This window comes from Ipomoea triloba, chromosome 14 (assembly GCF_003576645.1).
Source record: "Ipomoea triloba cultivar NCNSP0323 chromosome 14, ASM357664v1".
Taxonomy (NCBI): Eukaryota; Viridiplantae; Streptophyta; class Magnoliopsida; order Solanales; family Convolvulaceae; genus Ipomoea; species Ipomoea triloba.
The window spans coordinates 6,655,255-6,667,411 of NC_044929.1; the positions used below are offsets into that span (position 1 = coordinate 6,655,255).

A 12,157-nucleotide genomic window follows, 5' to 3' on the forward strand; every position below is an offset into this window, starting at 1 on the left:
TCAAAAAAAAAAAAAAAAAGGTACTAAAGAAATTTACACCAAGACAGTTACCTTTAAGCTTCTATTTGGCCCATTCCAGCACTTATCTCCATCTGAAAATTGCATGGTTCTGTAGGAGTCCTCAAATTTATCCCAGTTCCTTGAGTGAAACAATTAAATGTGAGAAGCTGAATGCATGCTTTTAACAATGAGGAATATGGCATAGTCACAGCAAAGTAAATTAAAAATATATTCATTTCAAAACTACACAATGTCACTCAAAAAGACCAAGAATCATATGAATCATTTTCTTATTAGCCCAATGAAAAATAGTAATAATATAGGAAATGAGATGCGATGTAAAACCCTGAAAGTAGTATTGACTACAAATGAGACTTCACTAATTCCACGATACACAGCCCCCTATGGCTATGTAGCATTGTGCCACTTCACCCAAGGTATGAACAGAAAATACTAACATCAGAATTCCTATAAATAATCAAATCGATCTAAAAGATACTTAAAGAACTCGCCAATTTTAGCTCACTGGTTTGGCAGTTAACAGGTGCAAAGATGCATCTAATTTGAGAACGTATACCATAAAGAAAGTAAAAATACCTACCCAAGACGAGTTGTACTGTAGCCCTCAACCTGTGTAGCTTCTTTGAAAGGGCAAATCTTGTATGTGTACCTGAAATAATTTTTAGATTGAGGATTTGAGGACAAATAAAGTCAAGGCACAAGAAACAAGGAAATAATGGCCAAGAGGAAAATGAAAAGTCTGTAACTTGTTCTGCTTGATTTCAAAACATTGACCATAGAATGAATAGAATTCCTTGTCTGGCCCTGCAACAAAAACATGAACTTCAGGGTGTGCAAAATACGTAATTTTCATATGGAGAGAAAACAAGGAAAAGTAATTTTATCCACCCCATTTCCCAACCCCCTTTGAATTTCAAATAAATATCTCTGGACCTACCAAAATCATGTTTTAGTTTTTGTGTCAAACTAGATATCCTTGACTGGATCTTTGACAACTTGGCACTTGACTCATCATAGTCTTTTCGCACTCGTGTAGCGTCTACAAAAGTGAAGTGCAAACACATTAGCACTCATCATGTGTGTTCATAGTCTCATACAACAGAATATAATGAAACCTCAAATGCTACCAGATATGTTTACTGGAGTTCGGAAAAAGTTGACAGCCTCAAAAAGTCTCCAGACATTTTGTTTTATCTTCTCCAGCCAAGAAGGATTGCTAGTGCTTGTTAAATCTGGACAAAATTAGGAATCAAATAAAATGGCGCGTGTATTGCAGATATTAGGTGTCACAGCAGAACATGGAAACAGACTATAGAACTGCTTTTATACAAACCTGATAAGTCTAAATCATCATCAGACTCAGACTTGTATGAAGAACTTGAATCGTGATGATCTTCCCCTCCAAAATCTTCTTGGTCTTCAGCATCATCATCTTCATACTTATGTTCACCATCATCCTCAGAATTATATGCCTCATATTCTTCATCTGGGTCATTAATTGCCTCATCATGGTCATCATGATGATCATCTTTAGCAGCTTCTGTCTCTTCTGTTTTCTCCTCAGATTTCTTCCCTGTCCAACGTGAGCCAACAAGACGCCCTAACTCTTCCTTTGACAAGGACTCCATATTTTCAATTGCATCTTTCTCCTAGAAATTCCAAGCATGACATAAATTGGATCTATCAGCATTAAAAGATGGATATAAACACTCAATAACATGAAATATGTGTCCATGAACTGCCAATTCATAACTTTCATGGACATAGTAGCAGAAGAACAAGGAAATAAGAATATACTACCGATATATACATGTAATCACTAATTATAACATTATACATGTGAAATCAGAAAAATCTGTGTTTCTTACTTGCTTTTTCTACAATGGCATGCTGCCATATATATACATGTTGGAAACCTCTACACTATTGATGTCATTTCATCTTTCTATGCTACACTATTGAAGACATTTCATCTTTCTATACTACTGATGCCATTTCATCTTTCTATGCTACACTATTGAAGCCATTTCATCTTTCAAGGCATAATATAATAATTCTCAACAATACAAATGACAAGGAGTGTTGTCAATCAAAAACCAAACACAAAACAAATACTCTTGACAGTCTGACCATAAAAAAATAAAAGGAAATGAAAAAGAGATGGAAAAGAAAGAGAAAGATTAAAGAGATAAGCATCCATAGGTGGCAAGTTACTAAAAACTAAACATTAAACACCAACTGTAAAACATGTTCAGAAGCCAATCAGTTGGAGTTGGGAGCTAAGACATTGTTTAGATGCACAACATCTGAGTAGTGAGATATAACATTACAGCCTGGGGTAACCAGATGGAAATAAAAGAAACAAAGAAGCAAGTAATAGGCGCCTTTCCGCAGCAGTCTCCTACATATGTTAGCATACCAAATAACTACTAGAACAGTTTTCCTACAGTCAGAACCAACATCAGAGGTTCTAGCATGTTGTTCTAATATAGAAGCAAATAGTCATGTGCACAGTGCACCCTAGGTACATGTAGCCACATAAGCTCTATCAATATTGTTGCTAATTCACTAATGTTCAGGTGATAAATTTTATCGAGTTAATCTGAACATCACTGTAGTGCTATCTGAACATAAGTACTATTATATTACAACAGTGCAATGTCAACTAGCAGTCCAGAACTTTATAGGCTTTGTAACATAGCAGCATGAAAATTTACTGCACAATGGTCCTGTTACTATTCATCTCACAAGGTTTAAACTCAACTGTATGTGGTTCTCATACCATTCTTCTAGCACCTTACCAAATTAAACTCCAAGACAGGAAGAAAGGGTTTCCAACAATTAATTCCATTTTTAGTCCCTTGATTCTTGTGGCCTTTCAAATTTTAGTTGTTGACAATCAATTTAACAAAATTAAGTTTGCTAGTAAAATGACAATGCCAAAATTAGTCCCTTAGACACATTTCCACCAGATTAAACTTGAAAATGCTAGACATGTGTTTGAATAGTGAGGCTAAAATGGACATTCCACATAGCTTCTCCGAAATAAAATCCCAATTATAAGAGAAAGAAATCATCTTCAGAGCACCAAACCCTAGTATTCCCCCAACTCCATCGCACCAGATCTCGTTGTGTCTTTGTAGTCATCAATAATGATGGCAGCTGGAAAGAAGACCCATGAGAGCATAAACAACAGGATGTTTTAGTGATGAAGAGCAGCAAGTATACTCTTGCATATAAGACCATTCTCTCACAACCCTTAAATCCTCTAAAGCAAAGTAAATGCTGGTATCCTACAATTGCCAACCTTTGAGGGAGTCCAAGATTGAGAAATACGCTATGCTAGCTAAGATTGTAGTTCACCATTGCAATGGAAACCATGCTGATACGAGGACAGATTGCAGAGAGTATTTTCATGTATCATGCCTTAGCATTGCACATTGTTGATAAAGGTGATTCAGATATCATCAAGCCTCTGCCTAGAGAACAATTAGAGCTTAATGCCATTGAGCAAGTAGGTCACATTTCCCTAGGATTATGTTAAACCATTCTGGTTATGAATGATATATCTTATACTTGGCAATTACGGTGCTGATTCAGATTGTGTTTTTTAGTAGCAAGAATTGAAATATGTTTAGAAAAAAATTAAAAGAGAGAGATCCAAACTTGCACGTGCCAAGAATGGATCTCTTCAATGAGTTGTAATTAGTTAAATTCCAGAATCTGTTATTTAGAAGGACCAAAATCTGAAGTGTCTTTTTCACACAAAGATTCCAAGGCAATATACCTTCTAAATTGTTGCTAGAAACAACCAATATGCTAAATTCCGAATTCAAACCAAAGTTTTCCAGAAATGTTCCAAAAAAATTTTAAAAAAATAAAAGAATCTGTTGTTGAAGAGCTTCTACTCATCAAATTTTGGCTTTAGAGATAAGCATCCCAAAATTTCTCCTTCTAACTTCCAAAATGAGATGCAGACTGGAAAAACTTTCTGGTATTCTTCCAGTTAGTTTGCTCAGAGAAGCATCTAGGCTAACCAAAGAACTTAAAATTGAAAATGTGTTTGGTAATTATTTCAAAAAAAAATAAAAGAAAAAAAAATGTGTTTGGTAATCCTTAATTCACTAGACAGTTGGTTGGCATAAAGCTCTATTCATATGATGCTGTTCAATCCTCCAATATGATTTGCAATTTTTCCACTGAGGCAGTTTAGAGACAAAGTCAAAGTTTTGGAGAGACTGAGAGAGACAAGGTTTTCAATGGATTTGGGAATTGCTCCTGTGAGATCTCCAATGGAATTGGGTAAGATCCAAAATCCCTAGATATGAACATAAAGAGAAGGAAGCCACCAAGGGATAAATTCTCCAAAGCCGCTATCAGCAAGGTTGAGAGTCAAAAGGGTAGAAATTGGGCAAAAGTCCAGCAGGTCCCCTCAGTTTGGATCTCTTTCTCTTGAGTCTTGATTGAGATTTCTTTGGGACAAGTTGAGTGAAATGTCTCATTTAGCCTCATTATTCAAGCACATGCCAGGCATGTGCTTGTTTCTGTCCAGAGTTGACTAATTTTGGCACTGCCACAATACTCATGAACTGAATTTACTCAGATTGATTGTTAAAGAAAAAAAATGTGGAAATGTTACAATAGTTGAGGGGCAAAAAATGGAATCAGTAGCATTTCTAAAATTAAAAGGCTAAAAGAAATATAGACTTGCAAAGTTAAAATCAGAGAGAAATTTTCAATAAAAAGGATGGAGGATTCAATTCAAGGAAAGTCATAGTTTAAGGTCAATGTTTTACCTCACTTGTGCGACTAGGGCCAGCTTTATGATCAGCAGCAGATGACTCCTCTTCCGTAATAGACTGCTGTAAAAAATGAAACTCAAGCTCATTGTCATATGATGCATAAGATTACTAAGAGTTTAAGATATCACATTTCAAATTTTAGATTCAAACAAGAATGTAGTACCTCAGGATACTTCTCTGGCACCTGGCTTGCTTCATCACCAGAAGATTTATCTATTATTGAATTGTCATTGTTGTCAACTTTATCCACAGTAATATCATGATCTTCTACCCCATTCTGAAAGAAGAGTAGAAGTTTGGAAGAGTTGAGTTCAATGTGAAAGAAAATCATATACCTTAAATTTAATGATCAAAAGCTATGCATGGATATCTTCCTGTTCAGAATAATTACCAGCTACTCTATAAAATTTGGGAAATTAATCTCTTAAATGCTCAAATGTGTTAATTATTAGCAGAACTATGCACATTAGTTCCAGCATTTTGAGAGAACACTATAAAAGTACTACATTTCTGAGTTAGGATTCAAGTAGATGAATCACAAAATGTGACTTTGAAGAACACTGTACAAAGTGGTCAAAGGAGCAGTAAAGATCCTCTCATTAAAATGGTAGGGCACAAAAACACTCTTAGAGAGCACAAAAGGGGATCACCAAGGGAAAAAGCAAAAAGGTGGATCAATAAGTTATAAAAAGGAACATTGTCCTTCACCAGAAGAGTTTTGATGATTGAGCTTTCCTTGTTCTTTCCCCAACATGTTATGCATTCATAAATAAATTTCTTCCTCAAAAAAAACTAGCAAGATGAACTTTTACAATTTTACCCATCTACTAAAATGGGAAAATTTTGCACTATTTTGTTCAAGCTATAACTCTCTGCATATAACAAATTTGAGAACAATAATTTACAAAAATGCACAACCTGGTTTTAGTGTTTTACACATCTAAAATAGCAAATATACTTCAGCCAAAGCACAGATTTCTAAAACCTATAGCTAACACTGCATAAAGTTTCAGCCATCTTGCATGCAGTAACTATGGATTATGGAATTAGATAATGTTACTAAACATGCATCAAATGCACCAGAGGTTTAAGCAAAAAGCCTTCATATTTAAGGGCTACAGAAAAGGGTTATTATATTTTATTATCTTTTTGGAAGTCAAATTCATTGATGAGAATAAGTCTTTGCCCATACACCATGACAATTTTCTATGTTATTCCATAGAATTAACTTCTGAATGTGTATATCATTCAATTCATATTTAAGTGCAAAGGAAGCTAAAAAAAAACCTCTATTGCAGGAGAGTTATCCAGGAGACCAATCTTCTCATCAATGTCATCCTTCAAAGCTTCTTCATGATTTTCAGATTTCTCCTGAGTTTTAGTCTCCTCCAGCTTAGATTCTTCTACTTCTTTCCTTTCCTTCTCTTCTTTTTCTTTCCGCAACCGCTCCTTCTCCTCAGCCTTTTCTATCTGTTCCTTGTGCACTAGAGGAAAAAGAAGACTAAATTCAAATTGTTGAAAAACTTCCCCAATAAGCTAAATTAACAATAGAAATCATTGTCAAAGCTACACTGACCATCAGAGGTTTCCATTTTTTAAGTAAAAACTGATCACTAAAGAAGTAGAACAAGATGATGATAATAGTAATAAACTAATAATATAAAAGACATCTAAAACTTCAGTTGAATGGATGTCCCCAAGTACAAGCACTTTTCATTATAATGTAAGTTTTAGAATTTAGGTTCATTAGATGAAGTAGAAAAGTGTGAATAGTGAAAAATTAAATTTCTATAAAGAATGCAGATTATGTTAAACAGTTGTTGCCTTATGAAAGTGATGAACATCAAGAAGTAGAATGTCCATATGTGATTGCAACTAAGAAAGGAAAGTTAAGATGGATATCCAAGAACTCAAGAAAGGCTCATATTATAAATGACAATATTCAAAGCAAAGATGAAATCCATAAGGTAGCCGTTCCCAGTTAAAGTGCAACCTTTCAAATTCATATATCCAGTTACTCCTCAATGCTCAAATTCATCAATATTTATTAGCATAGAACTGTTCAGCTTCTCTGAGTTTCATTTAACACACATTCAACTTGTCAAGTATAAGTGAGATCCATCTTACCTTACATCAATTGTGTTTCTCTTGTATCTTTTATTTGTAATGTGTTTGCCTAAGGATATTTTATGTGAGGGGAAGATATCAGACCACTCACCACCAAGAAACCAAACCTAATAGACAGATGCATGGTGCGGTGGTGCCACTACTCTTACCATAAGTACATTGGCAATAATAGAATTACCAGAAAAAACAGATATTTACCTTTCAACTGCTCAACAAGTTCTTTAAGTGTCTTCTCTTCATTTTTGAGCTTGGACAATTCTGCTTCCTCCTTAGCAATTGCTACTTTTGCTTGCTCAACTTCTCGCTTCCGTATAACAACACCTTCCCTATATGTTGCAACTTTCTTCTTCAATTTAGCTCTAGCCTCCTTGCCGGCCTCCCAACATGTATTTGAGCATTTGGTTTTGCCTGCATACTCGTCACTTCCATCGCAACAATCTGGCCATGCACAGCATTTAAATGGTTACCTTTCACTATTAGTCATTGGGGTATGTATATCACCACAATATCAGTCTCATGACAAAATTTTGGTAGTGCTTGATGGAAACCATAAAAGTGCTTTTTTATGCGCATAGATACAATGTCAATGAAAGTCCTGAGGCAAATAAAATTCAGCTCATCAAAATAACATACAAATAGATCAAATAGCATTTCTCTGAAATATAAGATAATACACTTCATGCCACTAACAGGAATGTACTCTTTGCAGTCAAAGATATAGACATAAGACATACATGGAAATTGAGAGCTGTAAAATTTTAATTCTTTATGAATCTTATCTTAAATGGTGGCTTTGATCAACACTGTTAATGTAGGGATGGGGTACATTATGTAATTTGACAAAATTGAAGGAATAGGTTCAATTAACTACTTAGAAGGATAGCTTGCATATCACCCTTTAAATGTATTTTTTCAAACACACTTTTGAAAAGCAATTTCACATATTTATGTTCAGTAGCAGCCAGCTGTACCAAATGCAAGTCTTTGTTCCATAGATGCATCCTTACAAATTCTCATCCATTGTATAAGCTTTTAGTTCCCTTGTGTGTATGTTTGTTGAAGTAAAAAATTTAGGTGTATACACTAAGAGAGCCAAACAGCAAATGCAAGAGATAACGTGTACATAATAGTAAGAAACAAAAAGTACACTTTCTATTAGAGGAAAAATTCACAATATGTGGAATCCTGATTTATAAGCTAAGATTAGGAAATTCACTAATACCAGAGTTAGCACTTTAATGTTTCACAAGAAGCTAATAAACCATCATGGAATGACATGAATGCAAGAATCCATACCACAGATGCCATCATTAACTCTTGAGGAATAAATAAACAGGGGAGAATGTCCAGCATTCTTGCAATAAAATTTTCCATTGGGACATGCTGACGTGCCTGCAAAATCCACCACCAAGACCACTCAAGATTCTCTAATAAGCATATATTTACAATTGTCACTCACTCATCCCAAAAGCAAGAAAATGTGTCAAAAATGAAAATTTTAGCAATTCCAACTAGCCCAGCTACTATTACAATGACCACAAAGTATGCATAGATATAATTTCCCAAATTTTGAGGAGAAATTGAGGACCTGGCTCATCGGAGCCATCTAGGCAGTCGCAGAAATCGTCATTGAGCTGAGACTTGGTGAACTTGCCGGATCCATCCTTGCACTTTATGGCTACCCCCGATGATAAAGCTCCGTAATACTCCTCATCTGCAGCAAACACACAGACACAGAGAAACAGCTCAATCAATAAACCCAAGAAAAAAAAAAAAGTAAAGCAAAGTGGTGAAGAAGAGAATGAAGAGGACCGGGACCTTGTGGGGAGATTCCGACAACTTCACCGGAAATCGAAGAGGCATCCGATCTGCCGATCGAAGAAACACAAAGCAACAATAAGACTACCAGTAATCGTACTTCCATCGTCTTCCAAAATGCAATCAAAGCTGCATCAATTTCGGGGATTAATGCAGTGTGCAAGTGAGGTCTGAATGGATCGTTGGATTCCTGAGGATCAGGCTGACGGTCTGACCAGAGTGAGTGAAGGAAAGAGGAAACAAAGGTTTTGCGAAGGCAGTACTCGACGCAGCGACGCCGTATAGGAGGTCTTCTGTAGTTCTGTTTCTATGATTACTGACCACGTTGTTTTTGGCCTTGTTTGGGAAAACCTGCGTTTTCAATACCATTTTACTTTACTTTTTATGCAAAAGAAACTAAGAAAGTAGAGATAAAAAGTCAAAATATGTCTTTTATGTTTTACAAACAATGCGATTAGTAATTATTAAAAACAATTAATTTAGATAAAGGTACAACGACAACAATTATCTCTTAAGAGAACGACAAAGGGGACAAACTCCTTCATCGGAGCACAAAGAATCGAAGATGACAATAGATGTATTGGAACATGGAGTGTCCCCGATAGAGGTGATCATGGAGACACCCCAGAACGTGGAGATCGACAACAACTGAAACTTGGAAGAAATGCACGTTAAGGCGAGGTTGATAAAACTACAGGGAAACCCGCGCGAAAGGAAGAATGAAAAAGGAGGACAAACATCATACATATGAGAGGGAATCTTTTCGTGGAGTTTTAATACAGGTTGGATGTGGATATGACATAGAGGAAGTCGTCTCTGATGATGATGTAGATGACGAAGACGGAAATGATGAGAGATGCTGCTAATTAGGCTAACAAAGAATGAGAAAGCTAGGATAGATGATAAGACCTTAGAGACAAACCTTGATCATAAAGGTTATGTTCTTGGATAATTGTAGGATATAACTATCTCATGCGCATACTAAAAACATTATGGAGACCCAAGTCATCAGGTGGAGTTAGTGGGTATCGAAAATGAATATTATGTCATGAGATTTACGTCAATGATGGATTATGAATTTGCGAAACTTAAAGGCTCCTAGACAGTGTTGGATTATTGCTTGCCTTGCCGTGAAAGACTGGGAACCTGATTTCGACCAACAAGATACAAAACTGAGCGATTGTTAGTTTGGGTTCGGCTCCCTTTGACTTCCCATTGAATATTATGACTATCACTTTCTCATGAGAATTGGGGAATATTTCGGGAAACCAATAAAACTTGATCAAGCTACGAGTTTTATCTCAAGGGGAAAATTTGCTAGGGTTTATGTCGAAATCGCTATTACTAAACCTCTTTTTACTAGCTTTAGGCTAAGAGACAAAATTTGGCAAATCGAATATGAAGGGCTTCATTTGGTCTACTTAAAGTGCAGGATGGCTGTCCACCAGATAGATAGCTATAAGATAAATGAGGTTAATTTAGTTGAGATAATAGAGGAGCAACCCATTAAGGTTGCAACGCAAAAGTAAAAGGCATGTGGTCCAAATCACTAAGGCTCAAGTTAACAATTAAAGGGTAGTAAAATTCAAAGGGAGGAAACCAAAGCCCAAGCTAGGAAAGAAAATGGAATAGGACAAAGGGAGAGAAAATCACTATAAGTTGCGGATGGCGAAGGACATATGGTGGTGAGGGTGTTCGAAAACGGAACTTGCATTGTGACAGCCATAATCCTAGAAAAATGATAAACTAACAACGAAGAGGGGGGGGGGGGGGGGGGGGGGACCCCCAAAATAAATTTTCACCTAAACTTCTAATTTATCAAGTTTTAAAATGAAGTCATAAATAGGATTGCACTCCTACAATTATTTTACCAAATGAGTGTACAAATTAAAGCCATGCGTGAAGGTGGCAGGTTGGGAGTGACAGGGCTTAAAGCCCTGCCACTCTCAACCATGATATCGCAGGGCCCTGGCGGTGGGCCTCACCGCCCTACTGCCAGCCTTGTGGTACCGTGGGCTCTGAAGGCACGAGGCTTTGCCCTCTGCCTGTTGGGTCCGGCCACTGTGAGTACACAGGTCCAGATGACTTGTGAAGGTTTTAGTGTTTGATCTAATTGGTTGTATGAAATGAAATGTGTTAACTGTATAAGTCCATTTTTCTAAAATAAACCATGGTATTCCTAATTGTTGTGAAAATGAGATTATGAGATGAATCATGTGGTTTAGGAGAAGAGAAGTGGATGATGGGTATCCTATTTTTGATATTAAAATAGAATGATGAAAGCATGATGAATAGGAATATTTATAGAGCTAATGTTGTGCATTTATCTACAAACCTCATGCATACATCTATACTTACTCAACCAACCTATATCTACTATACTAATAAGAGCCAAAGAGAGTTAGGCCTAAAATGGGTAGAAAAAATGGCGGTCAAATTATTTAATCAAATGGATGGTTCAGATGAATTATTTAATCAAATAGATGGTTAAGATAATTCAGATTAATATTATTAATAGAGATTACCTAATTAAAAGTAGTATTTATTTAGACAATCATTTTTAGACTATCGATTTTACAAGGTTGCAAACATTTATTTTAGTAATAATTATAATGAATTTTCTATATTATCTTGGATTCATATACTTTGAGTTAGATATTTAAATAAAAAAATTCGACATTCAATTACCCATGTATAAACTTTTCCTATATAATCTTGCATTGATATACTTTCAAATATTTATTTAAATATAAACATTGGGCATTAACCCATTCGCGCAATGCGCGTATAAAACTAGTTTTTATATAAATGATTACTTATCTATTTTGAAAGCTTATATAAATAAATATATGTATACTTGTATACTTAATACTCTTGCATTATAACTCTTCATAATCTATATTTATACCATATTTTAGATATACATGTATATATAAAGTTATATATGATACTTATTCACTCACTACTAGAAAAATCGCGAATCGTGACGGATTTTATTCCGTTGCGATATTGCGACGGAATAGCTTCCGTTGCTAATTCGCGACGGATACTAATTCCGTTGCGATTTTTGGCGCAAAGAGGAAATAAAACCCGTGAAACTTGGGCGGAAAAATATTCACTACGAAAAATGCGACCGATTTTAGATCCGTCGTCCATTTAGCGACGGAAAAGGCGACGGATTTACGTTCCGTCGCGAAATTGCAACGAAAATAGCGACCAAATTTAATTCAGTCGTTAAATGAAACAATTTTTTTAATTAAAGAAATCTCACGACGGAATTAACGACGGATTTAATTCCGTCGCAATTTGAAAGAAGTGAATAGCATAACCCTTCTACATCCGCCATCGCATTAGTGAATAGCATAACCCTAGTCTTCTAATTAGATTGA

The 12,157-nt window shown here is 35.7% G+C and overlaps 1 protein-coding gene across 2 annotated transcripts in view; it reads right to left on the reverse strand.

Moving 5' to 3' along the window:
• The window catches only part of LOC116004682 (glucosidase 2 subunit beta-like), a 10,994-nt gene extending 1,895 nt beyond the window's left edge, over positions 1-9,099 (reverse strand). The window contains exons 1-13 of one of the 2 annotated variants that reach the window (XM_031244830.1): positions 8,769-9,099; positions 8,539-8,664; positions 8,247-8,342; positions 7,149-7,388; positions 6,111-6,307; positions 4,987-5,100; positions 4,818-4,880; positions 1,355-1,670; positions 1,149-1,253; positions 959-1,060; positions 768-825; positions 602-670; positions 52-139 (exon numbers count right to left, since the gene is read on the reverse strand). In XM_031244830.1, coding sequence (XP_031100690.1) covers positions 52-139; positions 602-670; positions 768-825; positions 959-1,060; positions 1,149-1,253; positions 1,355-1,670; positions 4,818-4,880; positions 4,987-5,100; positions 6,111-6,307; positions 7,149-7,388; positions 8,247-8,342; positions 8,539-8,664; positions 8,769-8,874 — 1,680 coding nt within the window. In that variant the 5' untranslated portion in view covers positions 8,875-9,099. Of the gene's footprint in view, positions 1-51; positions 140-601; positions 671-767; positions 826-958; positions 1,061-1,148; positions 1,254-1,354; positions 1,671-4,817; positions 4,884-4,986; positions 5,101-6,110; positions 6,308-7,148; positions 7,389-8,246; positions 8,343-8,538; positions 8,665-8,768 lie in introns of both variants that reach the window. The other variant, XM_031244829.1, reaches the window with a different exon arrangement.
• Between the last annotated feature and the right edge of the window lie 3,058 nt (positions 9,100-12,157).